At 39.0% G+C, this 17,648-nt stretch overlaps 1 protein-coding gene across 1 annotated transcript; it reads right to left on the bottom strand.

Moving 5' to 3' along the window:
• Positions 1 to 674: 674 nt before the first annotated feature.
• On the bottom strand, positions 675 to 17,627 carry LOC141435741 (cathepsin O-like). Its single transcript, XM_074098520.1, has 7 exons — positions 17,313 to 17,627; positions 16,774 to 17,051; positions 9,611 to 9,743; positions 6,966 to 7,159; positions 5,178 to 5,297; positions 3,202 to 4,437; positions 675 to 2,877 (listed from the first exon to the last, which is right to left on the bottom strand). Exons 1-6 carry the CDS (start codon positions 17,502 to 17,504, stop codon positions 4,251 to 4,253), a joined length of 1,104 nt encoding a protein of 367 aa, XP_073954621.1. The 5' UTR covers positions 17,505 to 17,627; the 3' UTR covers positions 675 to 2,877; positions 3,202 to 4,250.
• Positions 17,628 to 17,648: the final 21 nt, after the last annotated feature.

Genomic DNA, 17,648 nt, shown 5'->3' with positions numbered 1-17,648 from the left:
ACTTCCAGGCCACGACAATAATCTACTATTACCGTCGATACGCTTAACGCTGGAATGGTCGCTAAACACTCCTGTTTATTTCGTAAGCTTTTACCTGTAATGTAACATTCGCTAGACTGCTAATTACAAGCGAATGTTCGAGTTTATTAGCAACTTTAGACATCTTTTAAACGCTAAAAGTCTCTACACTAGACAGTATCATGCTATGATGAAAGTGTCAGACGGAGTGTCAAACGGAATGTCAAAACATACATGACACGCGACGTTGACGGTTGGTTATGAAACATGCTAGTGGGCGTAGTCTCATACATTTCGATACAAAGAATATATTTTTGCCTGCCCCGTTCCTATTACGGTCATGGCATGATACGGTGTCATGTGTAGAGTAGAGACTTTAATTGAGTCAGTTCAGTCTATCATTTTGGTTTTCTGTCATTCACAACAGATTGTAGAATGTTTTAAAATACTTCATTTTCATCAGTTTCATGTATACAAATACAAAAAAATTATAGTCAGGCTATGAGTCATACAAGGTTTTACAGTAAAATAATATTCCATTCCATAGCCTACTAAGCTTACGGTGTAGGGGAGACCAAGGAGAGTTGTGGCAGAGGAGAGTAGTGACAAAGTTCGTAATAGCGCGCGTTTGATAATTCGAGACTTGAACCCTTGATCTAAAAACCGTGCGCTATTGCGAGCTCGCTATCAGTTAATAAGTTCCAAAAAATCGACGTTGTCACTACTCTCTTCTGTCACAGCTCTCCCCGGTCTCCCCTGCCATCAGCCAAATATGTGGTCTACCACCCTAAGGTTGATAATCGTTTGCATATCACAAAACAATAATGCCAATTTAATAGACGTGTCTGTCAACCTGAAAGTTCGCCTTTAGCGACATATTAATTTGATAGTAACTTGTTTAAAAATTGGTAAACCACTTATTTGGCTGATGGTACAATAGTGACAATGGCAACTTGGCAACTGATTGAGAAATAAAATAAGTTTGCCAAACAAAATTAATTAAATTGGGTAGATTAACATACATATATTACACACACATGCGATTTTAATTAATAATTCATTCATACGAATGTTTGTTTGCTCTCGAGTCTTATGAACTTGGATTTTACCAAAAAAAATATTTTCATTGTAACTAAATCATTATTCAAAATAAATTCTTAACAGTAATTCGAGTAAAATATGAGTAAAATAGCTGCCATTTGAACACGTTACATATCTTAGTTTAATTTTAATTAATTTACCCCTGCTTCACCATCCATTGATTAAAATCTGACGGATAAATGTGATGTGAATGTGATGTGTGTGTGTGTGTGTGTGTGTCTGCCGTCTCTGTTTGTTTTGTTCCAAAAGACAAAGATGGCATGGCATCACATTTATCCGTCAAATAAAATTAATCAATGGGTGGCGAAACAGCCCGTTAGTCTAATTTTAAAATTACAAGGCAAGAAAAGAACATTGGCACATAGTACTAGTAAAAGTATACAGAATTGTTATTTTTAATGATTCACAATGAGGGTTTTAACGGAGGCGAAATATCGCTAGATGGCGTTAGTATCGTAAGTTCCGTTTGACGTTTGCTCGTGATTGGTTAAAAAAGTAAATGACCCATCGCAGATTCAATTTGTAGCATTCGAACATGGCGGATGTAGACAATATCTAATTTAGCTATTTCAGTTTCTTTGGCTAGTTGAAGTATAATTTTGATAGTGTTTTATGCGGCGATTAACCTTAACAGTGAACAGTGACCACAAAATTCTATATTTATCTCGCGTCTGACATTTTTTAATGCGCAAGTTGTGTCCACGTGGTTTCTGGAATTTTACCATCAAGTTGCAAAAACTACAACCACCGTACAACGTCCCTCTCAAAGAGAGTTTACTTTGACACTGGCGAAATTGTCCTATTAATTAGGACAGAAAAGCCATATTTTAAAAGAGAAGAAGAAGAAGAGCCCATCGCAAGCAAACGTCAAATGTCAAACGGAACCCACGATACTAACGCCATCTAGCGACATTTCGCCTCTGTGAAAACCCTCATTAACAATTAGTGAGATATATTTTGCACAAGATATCGATCGCGATTACTTCTGACGATTTTAAACATAAGTCTACCGACCATAGATTAGGTGGTAGATTTTTTTTGACATTCATAAGTGCTTGTTATAGCCTAAATTGAATAAAGATATTTTGACTTTGACTTTGACATAATGATAAGTAACTGTGTCAATATCAAAATGTCTAATGTATACAAAGTTAGTACAATTTGTAACCACAATGCAATTTTTACATTCCCAAGTACAGTCAACCAAACTGATTCATGTACCGGGTGGAAACTTCAATAATCAATTTTACTGTAATTTCCTCCATTTCCTTGACAAAAGTATCCACTGTCAACATGACACTAGTAACACAAAGGTTTCACCCTGGTACATGATTCAGTTTGTTCTACTGTACCTAATGTAGTGGTGATAAAGAGATGAAATTGAATAACAAATAATTTATAACAATTAACCCTTTCAAATTGATCACCGTAGTATGTAACATCATAACATCAATGACTTAAGTAATGTCTTTTTTTCATTAAAGCCACTTCCAAATTCACATCATTAGGAATTCACTAACTACATCTTAATAACTAATTAATGAGGTATAAAAATATCACCCAATAAGGGTTCAATTTTGTATGCCGCGAAAGGCATTATTTAAAAAGACCTGACACACATTATAAATGTACTATCGAACCAACCGAAACGTGCGTGACCCACTGCGGAACCTTTTCACAGCAAATGTCTTCAAGAAAATCGTGATAGCACTTATTGTGAAAAAGTTCTTCGATGGATCAGGAACGATTCAATTGTACCTACAGCAGTAATGAAGCCGTGGTGGCCTAGTGGTTTGACCTATCGCCTCTCAAGCAGAGGGTCGTGGGTTCAAACCCCGGCTCGTACCTCTGAGTTTTTCGAAATTCATGTGCGGAATTACATTTGAAATTTACCACGAGCTATGCGGTGAAGGAAAACATCGTGAGGAAACCTGCACAAACCTGCGAAGCAATTCAATGGTGTGTGTGAAGTTCCCAATCCGCACTGGGCCCGCGTGGGAACTATGGCCCAAGCCCTCTTGTTCTGAGAGGAGGCCTGTGCCCAGCAGTGGGACGTATATAGGCTGGGATGATGATGATGACAGCAGTAATACTACATAACATTGTACTTTCACATAATAAACTTTTCGAAAAACAAAAAAAAATGAGTCTATGTATAGACGTTCATTGCCACTTAAAATCAAAACTTTGTTACTTATAAACAACGTTAACAGACTTCAAATGTGAGTAAAATTATAATTTTGATAAAATTTATAAGGCAATAATATCGAAATAAAAAATATTTTTCAAAATCGGTCTACAATTGACAAGCTACCGTTGAACACACATAAAACAAAAAATACTGGCAAACCTCCTTTTTTTGTAGTCGAATTAAAATCGCAAACATTTCTGAAGAAACAACTGCAGGGCTACTTACGAAACTCGAAACTCGAAGTTCGTATCGTACCGTCCCTCTCGCTCTCGTATTAAATAGTATAAGTGTCAGAGGGACCGCACGACACGAACTTCGAGTTTCGAGTATCGTAGTAGCCCTGCAGATACTGTTCAAATCGTCGTACTTCGGTGCACTACATAGAGTAATAATAACAACTAGTGGGGTAACTCGGCCGCGTAGACAGACCATTACGCGGTGCGGTGCGGGGTAAGGGACCTCACTTTCAACGCTAATGAATAAGAATTTGCCACTAGAGGCGCTAGTGTAGCGTGAGATGTCCGAAACGTCAAATGACACTGTTTGAGAGTACGGCCAGCGGGTTAATTTATAATTAAAATAATGTAGTGAATACTTTGCAATATCTGAAGTTAATTATGGCTAATAATGAGTTACGGAATGAATGTCACTGTATTGAAACAGTTTTAACTTTCGGAGACCAATGTCCTTTTATTTATGCAGCACTGCGGCATACATTTTTAAGGTATTAAATTCCATTTAAATGTAAACATTGTTCTCACGCCCGTTATAACAAACTTGATATGCTTCAGGAACTTACTCTACAATGGCGTCCAATGGTGAACACAAAAACAGTAGCCCTCATTCCGAATCCCCAGTCCGCCCGACCTCGGTGTGTTCCGAGACTTGATCACTATTCGAGATTATTACACTATGGTCTCTATTTTCTCATCTAGCAACACTATACAACGTCAACACTGGCAACTTCGTTCGCCAAGCCGCACACATTGGTCCCTATGGCTAGTTTAAGGTAGCCACCGTTGCCAAATTCTGGTCCCCATGAGTTCTTCGCTATGTAGTAAGGTACTTCGGCAGTTAAATCGTAGCCTACCAATTCTACCGCGTGGTTTAGGTCGGTAGCAGCTCCGCTGGAAAGACATTGTGATATCAAATAGTTGCCACCAAAAACACGAATGCATAGTAGACTCAAAATTAATTGACGACATAACTCACCGTGAATTGTAAAACAATTTAAAATTGTAAGACAAAAATTTGATAGAAAATAAAACTTCTCGCAAATGCGTTTGCTTTTTAAGGAGGGAGACGTACGATTTTAAAAAAAAATTGCATTATAAACTTGCATCGAAAATTCGTCTCTACAACCCCGTGGTGATTTTAAAAGATATATCCCTTAACCTTTTAACCGCCACAGTCGGCCACACCCGACAAAAAAGTTTTTCTGAAAATCGTTCCATATGCGCCACGAAATGCCGACATGGCCACTATGGCACTTTTTTCGGCTGTCGTGTTTTACCGACCGTGGCTCCCTTACTACAAGGTTTGACGAGGAAAAAAATACCCCACCCCCCACCCTACGTCTACCCTAAAAATTGGGCCTAATTGCTAAAGATGTCCGTGCAAAATGACAGCTTTCTAACAGTCTCTAAGCTAAGCCGCGGACGGACAGAGAGACATGGTGAAACTAAAAGGGTTCCGTTTTGCCATTTTGAACGAGTAGTACATACATAACATAAAGGCAAGTTCTCACAAAAAGTAAGGGAATCTGAATGTTTTACATTTTGTGAACATTAACAGGCATTTGAATGCCTATTATCAAGTAAACACTAGCAAATCATATCATTTTTCATACTAAATCCACAATCCTCACCTGCAATGGTATTGTATGACTCCACCCAGGTAGTTCTGCCAGGTCAAGGCATTGACCGCCACCGTCACAGGACCGTGGGTCGCCAGAGCCTCAAGGATCTTGTCTTCTGCACCAACAAAACTAGAAAGCAATAAACTTTTCAGTCTTCATCAGTATTTCCCATAACCATACATCATGAGGGGCCCGAAAGTACGATACATTCGTCTAAGTACACGAAAAAAAATAGTTCTTGCTGTGAATGCCTTTCATATTTTTACATTCCAATGGAGCCGCAAATACGTTGGTGCCTAAGGCCGCTTGTAGACGTCCGTTGTTTTCACCGGATAACGGACCGTTTTTTTTGCCGGGCTTGCGGTGTTGTATGGCTTACAATGAATGTGTGTACATGCACCGGACACTTGTCCGGCGACGAAGCCATACAACACCGCAAAAAACGGTCCGTTGTCCAGTGAAAACAACAGACGTCTACAAATGGTCACAGGGTGCCTTTCCACCAGAGATGTACTATGCAGCTGTCTGCGCCATCTCATCTTTGCCGGTCGACCTTCGCAATCGCGCAGGGAAACATACAAAAATACACAGATATAGATTACACTAGATTACGCAAATGCATCTACTTCGCGTGTCCGAACCCCGACCAAACGTCGGGGTTGGACCAATACAAAGACTGAGCGCTAACTAATCATGACTAGTGACTGACTCGAGCCCCACGGCGCGAGCGGGCGGCGCATTTGAATCGATTTCGCGCGGACATCGGGGAATTCACATTGCTAATTCGCTCTTGAGACGTCACAGTAGATATAAAAAAGTGACACGGTTGGTTTTCATACAGATTGAGGTGTTTGCGTTATCTAGTGTAATCTATATCTGTGCAAAAATAAAAGACAATCACTAATCACCTAAACTCTTTGCTGAGCATTGACGCCATGTAAAGACTCTCTTTCTAAATGATCACTTAACAACTTTTGTGGTAATATGGATATTTTCCAAACTTACACATGTGATATTCTTGACTTGATAGCCTAAACTTACACTAACTACACTAAGTGCCAACTGAGAGACGCTGATTACACTGCAGGGCTACTACGAAACTCGAAGTTCGTGTCGTGTGGCCCCTCTGACACTTATACTATTTAATACGAGAGCAAGAGGGACGGTACGATACGAACTTCGAGTTTCGTAGTAGCCCTGCTGTAATGGATCCTGACTCAATCCGTAAAAAAATTTAAACGTCCTGGACAGTTTAATTTTCGCTAGAACAATAATTAACATTTCTGTTTGCAGCAGTAATAGGGACCGCGTTTCGTAAAACCTACGATTAAAGTGCACCGTTCGATCGGTCCGATTTATCTTAAATTCTTACGCCACATAAACGCTACCTTACTACAGTTTATCGTATCTATCTTCATTTCACGACGCAATAGCGGTTGTGGGTTTAATTTATCATCATCATCATCATCAAAACTTTACAGTTTTCTCACACACACGATATGATAAACAGTAGAGATCGAACGGGGTCCATATCGGCTAGCATACTTATTGAAAGTCTGAATGTAATGTTTATCAGAATGATCTTTTGTCGTAACTCTTTTTCTCTGAATCCAATAATTGATCAGAATTATTATAAAACAAACCTAACCTAAACTATAGTTTTCTATAGGATGACCATTTAAAAATTTCAGAAAAAATTGTGGGAAAAAGTGGGAAACAAAAAATTACAGCGAAGAGTATGCGAACTTTGGGCGCTCCCGTCGAACGGTGCACTTTGGCCTAAGTCTCAAAACTCACTCGTCACAAGTGAACGTCTTGATTCGCACGCCGGTCGCATTCTTAGCGAGACGGCAAACGCCATCTACCAGCCGGAGGGGGTACTCCGCGGCCGAGACGATAGCTGTCTTAGAGATGTACAGCCAGTCAAGCAGGAGGCAGATATCGCCGCCCGCGCAGCCCGCGTTACCGAGAGTCGCGCAGTCTATTGCTTCCTGGAATTAAAAAATAGCTATATAACAATAAATTACAAATATCGTGAGACAATGAACAACAATTAATCTGGTTCCAAATTAAGCAAACCTGTGTGGCAACACTGACGTCTGACGCACGACTAATTAAAACTGATCAATATTTTTTTTTACTTTTTCGAAACCTACAAGGAGAGGGGGTCTTGGTATATCATTTCCACTTCCACCACCACCCACCACATGTCGGGAGGGAGGGAGTAGGAGGTTAAAAATTAGTATAAAATGGGTCACGTAGTATGGGTACGTTCTCTAGATTAGATGCCATAAGGATTTGAATTATCATGTCGTGTATTACTGTCGTTCATACCGGGTCGACAAATACGGGGCCGTACACTAACCCCACCCGAAATCCACACCTTGCTTGCTCCTCTTAAAATATGACAAATATGACGTAGATTTCCAATTAATTACGTGATTGATTCCGCACGACTCACCCTAATAGTAATGTATCCATGACGTTGAAGACTAGAGTAGGGTTGCCATACGTCCCGGTACGCCGGGACATGTCCCGGTTTGAAGCATCCATGGTGTCCCGGCGGATATTCTTGATTATGGATGGTATGACAATATCATGCGGTGATATGAGTAACAGGCGTGACATAGTCACGTTGAAATAACAATGTGACAAGAAAAACGTTCATTACAGGACCGTGACGTGTCAACAAATATCATACAGTACAGTGAAACGAGTAACAGGCGTGACAAAGTCACGGTGACTTCTCACTGTGACTTTTTTGGAACGGGATCGTCAGTCACTGATATCAAAATGTAACGCTTTTCCCCATGTCTAAACCTAGCTTAAATCCAAGCGTCCAGATACACAGTGCTAAACTCTATCTCGTTCTTTCATATAACAGCCTGGTCCCGACGCACGAGACAAGACGGGACGGGCCGTTTCGCGATTTACTAATAAGATTCCGCCGCAGACGCTTGCCGTGCAGTGGTTAGCGGTAACACACGCATTGTCTTGGTCAAAGTCAAAGTCAAAATATCTTTATTTAATTTAGGCTATAACAAGCACTTATGAATGTCAAAAATCTACCACCGGATTCGGAAAAACCTCTGCTGAGAAGAATCCGGCAAGAAACTCAACGAGTATATATTTTTTAAAACAGATTTACAATATTATTAAATGATAGATAATATATGAATGGTAACATCACAAGTATTTAACACAACTTTCATTTTGAACAGAGAATACGCTCGCCCAGCGGTCGCGGGTATTTGATATCGTGTATGTCATTGCTCAAGTATAATGGTTATTGATACTGTCAACAACATACCTACACTATACAAACTGCCGTCTTCGGGACCAATTTAGCAATATCCGCTTTAGGGATTTAGATCTATTTCAATGCCATACTTATCCTACTACTACTAACACAACAAATGCAAAAGTTTGTGAGTATGTGCGTGCGTGTGTTTGTTTGTTGCTTCTACACGTTGAAACGCTGATCGCACGTCAACAGGATAAACGCTACACACAGTTCGGGTAGTAGCGGAGAGGAGACGTGTAGGGGATCGACCAATCCGAAGAACTTAAGCAAACTGAGCTCCCAAAATTCAAAGCTTACTGTATAAATGGTGTGTGGAGAAGGCATATTATAGAATCGATGATCACTTTATAGTTGTAAGAATTTTTTTACATTATTATGACATTATAAAATTAATTTTGGCCTATCTTAATAAATCTATACCCACAATTTAATTATAACGTATTGTATTAAATAGATTGACATGGTTTGTTTTTTTTTTCAAATGTATTGTATTAAGATATTTACTCGTAATTTATTTATTTTTGAAGATTTAAATTTTATAATTTTTGCATTAGGTACATTTAAACTTGCAAATTATTTGTATGCCTATGGGCGAAACATAGTGATAAGTACCAATAATTACGCTATAACACCTTGTGTATATCTAACCACCTATGTTTACAAATAAAGATACTTTGACTTTGACTTTGAATCCCTACACGTCTGATGATAATGAGGCCGATACGAGATGTGGATTCAACTAATATGATTGGTCGATTCCTACACATCTCCTCTCCGCTCCGCTCATCTCCGCCTCAGTAGAGCCGCGTAAACATCTCGTGTCTTTTTTTGTCAATTGTTGAACAATCTACTATCTTAATGAAGAAACAATTACTTTGCTTACCCGCGACCTTATGATAGCTAAGTTTATGAAAGAAATGTGTTCATGCAGTTCCTCCACCTCCACACTGTAAGAACACACAAATCACACAAACCCATGTATCACCACCACCACACTACACTGACGCGTTTCGAACTCAAGCAGAGCTCATCTTCAGACCAGCACAACCGTTCACCATGCTACCAGATGTTAGATGTTAGACTCTACTATTTTACCAAGGAACTACTACTACTCTTTTTAGTTCTTCGGATAGCATACCTGTACGCTTAGTGGGACGAGTTTCCCGGTTTTGATGGCAGCCATGGCTTCTACAGTACCTATGGTACTGAAAGCCCAGCACGCGCCGCACAAGCCTTGGTTCTTCACTGGACCTATCACGCCTTTTGTGTTCCTGCAATTAAATAAGTTTTCTGTAAAATAGTAGATTGTACAACAAGAGCATTCAACGAGCCATTTTATTTACCCGAGACGTTCATATAGCTACACGAGCTGTACGGCGAGGGTGAATAGACACATCGAGGGGAAAATGGGTTTAATGCTCGAGTTTTGCACTCTGCTTTTCACTTCGATGGCGAGGAAATGAAATAGCAACTGTGGTAACAAATTGTTCACTTACTATGTACCTTTTATTGTTCATGCATTACTATATTATTATATTTTTCTTTATTTTATTGATCTATTTTGATTAATTTGGTTGATTTTTAGTTTTATATAAATTAAAAATTATTAAAAAATTATATGTAGAACCTTCTTTGTTTGTGGCTGTTTACACCTGATTGCTTTGGTCTTAGACAAAGATTTTATTTTATGCACTAGAGCATAAAAAGTCATTTTATTTCGCCTAGATCTAGCATAAATACGAACTTTACGAGCATGAGAAGTGAAAAAATATTTATTACTCTTACAAGCTTTTATTTAACTTGCAATGTATGTATGTGCGGGCCAAATCTTGCAAATTAAATTTGATTCACTTCCATTGGTCAGTTTTTTTTTATTGCAATCTGGAGACAATACAATACGCAATACACTGTCTCAATGTTCATTGTCTTAATTGCAACATTTTGTAAAACTTGCAAAGAATTAATCTGCTAAACCACAGTTTATAATAAACTTAGCTAAGAATTATCTTGATTAAACTAAAAAAGACTAAAATGACTGCTTCAAAATAGGTCCACCCGTTTGAAGGCTATGATGCCACATACAGACACAAACACACACACAGACAAGGCAAAATTACAACGCCCCTCTTCTTGCATTGGGGGGTTAACCCTTTACCAGGCGAAGGGATATATTCCACCCACATCTTATATCGGTTACCGTAGTCAGGTTTTAACTCCAAACCTCCTACAAAATTTTTGACAATAGTATTTTATGATCTCCATTCACAACACGCTTCTAAATCGCGTAATATATCTTTGGCAGTAGTTTAAATTCACTTGAACTCTAATTTCAGTAAACTACGGAGAAATTCGAACACTTTCCTTAATTTCTATGAAACAGAAGTACATAGGTCGAACAATTTTTAGATATTTTGTAGATTTTGAGTGTTGCAAGGTAATGTAATCGTAAACATTGCTAAATATTCATGCATTATTGTGTATGACCAGAATTAGGATGTGGGTTGACATTATCCCATGGCCTTATTAGAGTTTAACTGTGCGGGAGCTATTCTTTCCATGGCCCGGTAAATTGTCTTGTCATGTCATAAAAACTCACGTAAGTAATTAAACTGTTCTTGTGTTCAACCTAGAGCGAATTCATGTACCTAGCTATAAAATCTCTTTTTAAAGACTTTCCCTGAAGAATAAGATGTGGGAGGAATATATCCCTTCGCCTGATCAAGAATATAATAAGACAATTTCGAGTATGACAGTTAATTACTTAGACGGGCGATGGGATAACCGTAACCCACATTTTTATTTCTGGTTTAAAGGAACATCTCCGACTTTCGTAAATAATTTTTGTACAAGGCGTTCAATACGGTTGTAACAGTATATAAAGTACGTATGAAGACACGCTAGTTCTTAGGGGCCTGGTAAAGGGTTAAAAAAACAACAACTATTAGGGCAAGCTAAATAAAACTGTTTGAACGACAAAGATGATCCATCGACATTAGTGAAGAAAACTTATGAATAAGCAGTGGCGTAGCTACCGGAGGGTTAGACGGGGCACTGCCCCGGGGCCCGCAAGCTCAGGGGGCCCCTCGGAGTCTGACTTACAATCTATTATTTATAAATGACAAATCTAGTCGAATTCGGAACATGACTAATACGGAACAAACGATTTTAAATAGTTTAGTTGGGGCCCTAGTTTATTTTTTGCCCCAGGGCCTTTGGTTACCTAGCTACGCCGCTGTGAATAAGTACAAAGTAGTAAAATTATGACACCCCTAAATCATTATGCTACTACTTGTATCTATTCTGTGATGCTACTAATATCTATAAATCATTAAACAAAATTGTAAATCTGTTCAAAAAGTATATACATCTTCGAGTTTCTGGCCGGATTCTTCTACAGAGGTTTTTCCGAACCGGTGGTAGATTTTTGACACACTTAAGTGCTTGTTGTTATAGCCTAAATTGATTAAAGATGTTTTGACTTTGACTTTTAACTCCATGCCTTTTTCATATTATTGTTTGTTTTCCGGCTGATGATGATGATTTAAAACATCGCCATCGCCCCTCTGATTTTGACCACGCAAACGCGCTTAGTAACAGCACCTGGTCATCTCCAAATTATTAACTCGATCATCATTATCAAAATCATTCTAAACGTCGCAACAAGGCTGCAATTTAAATAACACAAAGTTTCCATAAAAAACTAAACCGGTTTTAACAACTACTACTATTCTAATGTGATTCGAAACGATTGGACCGTCCAATGTATTTGTAGAAATATGTATAAGTAAAACTAGACACCTGTTTACTTTTTTTAAAGAAAATTAGTTAAAAGTACCTAAGCACATTTCTATCCCACCGATATTATAAATGCGAAAGTTTGCAAGTCTGTTTGTTTGTTTATTACCTTTTCACGCCTAAACTGCTGAACCGATTTAGATGAAATTCGGTATCCAGATAGTTTGAGTCCCAGGTAAGGACATAGGATAGTTTTTATCCCGGAACTCCCGGAAAATTGTACAGTTCCCGCGGGACCGCTATTAACGAATTCCACGCTGTCGCGGGCAACAGCTACTTTGAAATAAAAGTAGAGTTAGAATATCATTATATTAAATTTATAAGGTCCCTGGGGCAATTCAGATTTCCTAGGTCAGATCGCCCGCTTATTTTCATCATACGCAGCGAGTTCATACATTTTGTGCGAGTGCGAATAGAAAATATATCATCATCATCATCATCCCAGCCTATATACGTCCCACTGCTGGGCACAGGCCTCCTCTCAGAACAAGAGGGCTTGGGCTATAGTTCCCACGCGGACCCAGTGCGGATTGGGAACTTCACACGCACCATTGAATTGCTTCGCAGGTTTGTGCAGGTCTCCTCACGATGTTTTCCTTCACCGCAAAGCTCGTGGTAAATTTCAAATGTAATTCCGCACATGAATTTGGAAAAACTCAGAGGTGCGAGCCGGGGTTTGAACCCACGACCCTCTGTTTGAGAGGCGATAGGTCAAACCACTAAGCCACCACGGCTTTTTTCAAACCACTAGGCCACCACGGTTTTTAGAAAATGTATGTGCTCGCACTAATCACTTGTCAAAACAAAATGTAAACGGGGCGTAATATACATATTATAGAACATACAATTTCCAAGGGGGGGCAGGCAAGCACCCCTGCACCCCCCCTCCAACCCCGGGTTCGCCCATGCGCGTGGCAACTACAGCCCAAACTCTCTCATTTTGAGGGGAGGCCTGGGCCCAGCTGTGGGACGTAATATAGGCCGAAATGATAACGAGAATCTTTAATCATTGCCTACATTATGCACTAATACTTGAATGTCCTCTATTTCGAAAGAGTTGAATGGCACTTACTTATCTCCATATTTATTTGACAAGCTCTTTATTGTGACATTATCAGCATACTCGTAGAATGTAAGTTCAAGTTATAAACTTGAAGTTATTTTTGCAATCATGTTTATTTAGATTTTTCTCGAGTACCTGTGTTGCAAGACTGAAATACTTGTAACAACAAAAATATTTATGTGTGTAAAGCTCTAAAGAAAGTTTCATCATCATCATTATCCCAGCCCATATCAGTTCCACTGCTGGGCACAGGCCTCCTCTCAAAATAAGAGGGCTTGTGCAGTAGTTCCCATGAGGGCCCAGTGCGGATCGGGAACTTCGCCATTAAATTGAATTGCTTCGCAGGCTTGATCAGGTTTCCTCTCAATGCCTTCCGTTACCCAAACTTCGTGGTAAATTTAAAATGTAATTTCGAACATGAATTTCGAAAAATTTACTTGTAGAGGTGCAAGCATAAGTTTGAACCTACAAAATAAAGTTTGCGTGAAAGAAACTTTTAGAAAAAAAAAAGCTGTAATATGGCGCAAAGTGAACCCGCGGGCGTGAACTACTAGTAAGATAGAAATTGCATAAGAAGCAAAGTTTGTTGCACCAATTAAGTTATGATTGGTTTTTTGGAGTCTTTTTGTATTTTTTACTTCAACTCCAAATTTGTTACTTTTACGGGTATCCCGTGAAACCATATCGAAAATACAAACTGAGACATCCACGCTTAAGCTGCTGCTTAAGGAGCATAGTAGAAATATGCAACCTGAGATATGTATGCATAGGAAAAATTCGTGTCTAGATTCCTGTCCAGCAGCGGTGTAGGGGTTATAGCACGCAGCACGGATTGCTGAGGACCTGGGTTCGATTCCCAGTGCTGGTCTCTTTTTCTGGTTTTTCTGTGCATCCATGCACCAGTTTGTATTTTCGATACCAATTAAGTTGATAGTTAGTTAATTAATTGCTTCATTAAATGACAGTTATAAAATCATTATGGCAGTTGTGGCATGAGGGAATAAGGTAACTCTTTCAAACCACAACCTTGGTTGGCTGTGCTATATCAAATATCTTAGATGAAACAGCATTTCTTATTGTATGTATGTATCATCATCATCCCAGCCTATATACATCCCACTGCAGGGCACAGGCCTCATCTCGGAATGGCAGTAGTTCCCACGCGGGCCCAGTGCGGATTGGGAACTTCACACACACCGTTGAATTGCTTCGCAGGTTTGTTGTGCAGGTTTCCTTACGATGTTTTCCTTCACCGTAAAGCTCGTGGTAAATTTCAAATGTAATTCCGCACATGAATTTCGAAAAACTCAGAGGTGCGAGAGTCATACCACTCGGCCACCACTGCGTGTATGTATGTAAACTCTTTATTGCACATAAAAATAAAATACAAAGAAATACAAATACACAGAAAGGAGAGCAAAGGCGAGCTTATCCCTGAAAAGGGATCTCTTCCAGCTAACCTAGTTATTATACACCATGTTTTTCTTGATTTCAGTTAACTTAAGACAGATGGCGATGGGTGGTGGTTGATAGAAAGCACCTGGTAATTAAAAAAATAATTTTCTGGCCAAATAAAAAATATATTTTGCTTTTGTTTTTTTTCACACATATTTAGAGTTTACTACATCCCACTTATCCTATCCTACTATAATATTATAAATGCGAAAGTTTGTAAGACTGTTCGTTTGTTTGTTTATTTGTTACTTCGTCACGTCTAAACCACTCAACCGGTTTAGGTGAAATTCGGTATGATAGTTTGAATCTCGGAGAAGGACATAGTTTTTATCCCGGAAAATTGCATGGTTCGGTTTGCGCGGGTAACGGGTAATATAATAAATGCGAAAGTTTGTCAGTCTGTTTGTTACTTCATCACGTCTAAACCGCTGAACTGATTTAGCTGAAATTTGGTATACAGATAGTTTAAGTCCCGGGGAAGGACACAGGATAGTTGTCCCGGGAAATTGCATAGTTCCCACGGGATACTGAAAACCGAAATTTACGCGGACGGAGTCGCGGGTGAAGGCAAGTGTCAAATAAGTTATAGAAGCGAGACTCTAGGGTGGCCGTTGGCCGCGATTCCGTAAAATTCGCTTATCGCTATTCCGCGGGAAGTATGCAATATGCTGGATTAAAAACTATTCTGTCCTACCCTGGGACTTAAGCTATCAGTGTACCGAATTTCATCTAAACCGGTTCAGCGGTTTAGAGATGAAGAGGTAACACAAACAGACTTACAAACTTTCGCATTTTAAATATTATTGAGATACAAACTTGATGAGTGACAACATTGACATGCATGATACATAATAACTTACACTGACTAATAACTGGAGCAGACAACATATGGCTTCCCCTCTGTCCAGTACTGTCTTATCCATAAAGGCACCCCTGGCCCCAAGGGGCCCTGAAAGACCAATATATTCACTTATACAAAAATGATGACTCTGTAGTCACATTCACTTTATTATGTGTTAATGGGACCCTATATTTTTAGATGCTGATTGGGCTCCCGTTATGCCATATGATGGCTATGCCTTCTTAAATCATTTATTGAATCACACATTACTTTGCAGAGGTCCAATATTAACCTTTAACACGCCATGGTCATCATGACCAACATTCAACTCGAAATTGATCCTTCTGCAATGGAATTAAAAGTCAAGTTGGTTTGTTGCTGGTTTTTCTGTGGCGTACAGACAATGTCACTTTGTTTTGTGGCGGTAAAGAGATTAAGCCGCGCAAGATACACACCCTATGTCCCTAGTGAGGGATAACAGGATCACATCATCATCATCATCATCAAAGAGATTAACGAACTAAACACAATAACTTTTCTAATTGTGGATGAGAAAAGTAATTGTTTTTAGTTCATAGCTATGCCTTCATCCAAAGAACATGACATCTGCCAAGAGAAACTTATTGTTTCATTTCGTTTCATTGCACTCTTGTGGTTATACAGACATGCAACACTTCAGTCTACTTATGGCCACTATAATCTAGTTCAGTGGTGGGCAAACTTTCCTCATGGGGGCCCAGAAAGTTACAGATATTTTAGAGGAGGGCCAGGATCATACCATTCTATTTTATACTTTTCTTTTGCCAATGAAATTATATTATGATTGCAGGCCATATAGGTAGGTACTATTCACTTCAAAGGTATGTTGGTGGGCTGGATTAAATCCCTTCCAAGGTCGGAGTTGGCCCACGGGCCGTACTTTGCCAATCACTGATTTAGTTGAATCTTCAAGAGTTGTAAAGATATAATTTTACATATAAAGACACCTGTAATATGAATGAATGAGAATAGCAAAAGTTTACACTGTTAAACTAGTTTGCTAATGGGATTCGCAACTTAAACCAAAAAATCGATTTTACTAAGGAAACCGATAAGTCCCATGCAACATTAACAATCTGGTTGTACCGTAAAGGATTATTTCACTTACCAGTCAACTGTCATATTCAATGAAGCAGCAGCTCTCTTCTTCCTCACACTATATGCAGGTCCTACTTGCTTAAGATGCTCTGCTTTCACTTGTTCCTTGTATCTGCTCCATGATCGGTTATACTCGTGCGGAGACTTCTTCTGTTTTTCATCAGACAAATGAACCTCTTTGTATTCAGCCTTTGACATGTCTGACAGCCTTGTTAAGCCATATCGCGCTTTGTGAGCGTCGGGCCCTCTTGACATACTATTAAGTTGCTCAATTTCTTCTAGAGAGGCCTTAAAACAAATATTTTTTTTAAGTAAATGCTAATTAAGTACTTAAAAAGTTCAAACAGACATTAAATCACCACAGCACATCTTTTCCAAACTTTTTACTTGGCAACTCGTAATTCCACTTTTTTAAATTTTCGAATTTCGAAACTATTATCTAAATTTACAAAAAAAATACACGATTATAAATAGTGTAGTGGTCCTTACCGTCGCATTTGTAAGTTAAATGCAGTTTCACATAACTTAAAGTGACCTGAAAAAACTTACTGTGAAGTGCTGGAGCCTCGTCGCATACTCGTCAGGTCGATCTTTATAAGTTTTATTAAACTTTTCTACGTATTCATCGAACATTAACTGTAGTTCCTTCTTGCTTTTGCCTCCCTTATATGAGACAGGAATAGCGATAAATAACAAGCTTAACAAAGCCACGGTCAACAAAATAGTCCACCACTTCACCATTTTGATAATCAATTATTTTATTATTAGAATGAAATAAACGAAGAACGGAAAATTTGCCGCACTGTACAAGGCACTGTATCTTCCTTCAAGTTTAGTAGGTATAGGTAAACTAACTAAACTACTTCGACTTCGCCTTTACAGAGT

This window comes from Choristoneura fumiferana, chromosome 15, assembly GCF_025370935.1.
Source record: "Choristoneura fumiferana chromosome 15, NRCan_CFum_1, whole genome shotgun sequence".
NCBI lineage: Eukaryota > Metazoa > Arthropoda > Insecta > Lepidoptera > Tortricidae > Choristoneura > Choristoneura fumiferana.
This window is presented reverse-complemented; position numbering and strand designations above follow the sequence as displayed.

Excerpts from the sequence above, each read along its gene's own strand:
- LOC141435741 (XM_074098520.1), bottom strand. The coding sequence starts at position 17,504 with ATGGTGAAGTGGTGGACTATTTTGTTGACCGTGGCTTTGTTAAGCTTG. Across the intron at positions 5,298-6,965 it reads AAGACGTTCACTTGTGACGA|TTTTGTTGGTGCAGAAGACA; the intron begins GTGAGTTTTGAG and ends ATTGCTTTCTAG. Across the intron at positions 4,438-5,177 it reads GTCATACAATACCATTGCAG|CGGAGCTGCTACCGACCTAA; the intron begins GTGAGGATTGTG and ends ATGTCTTTCCAG.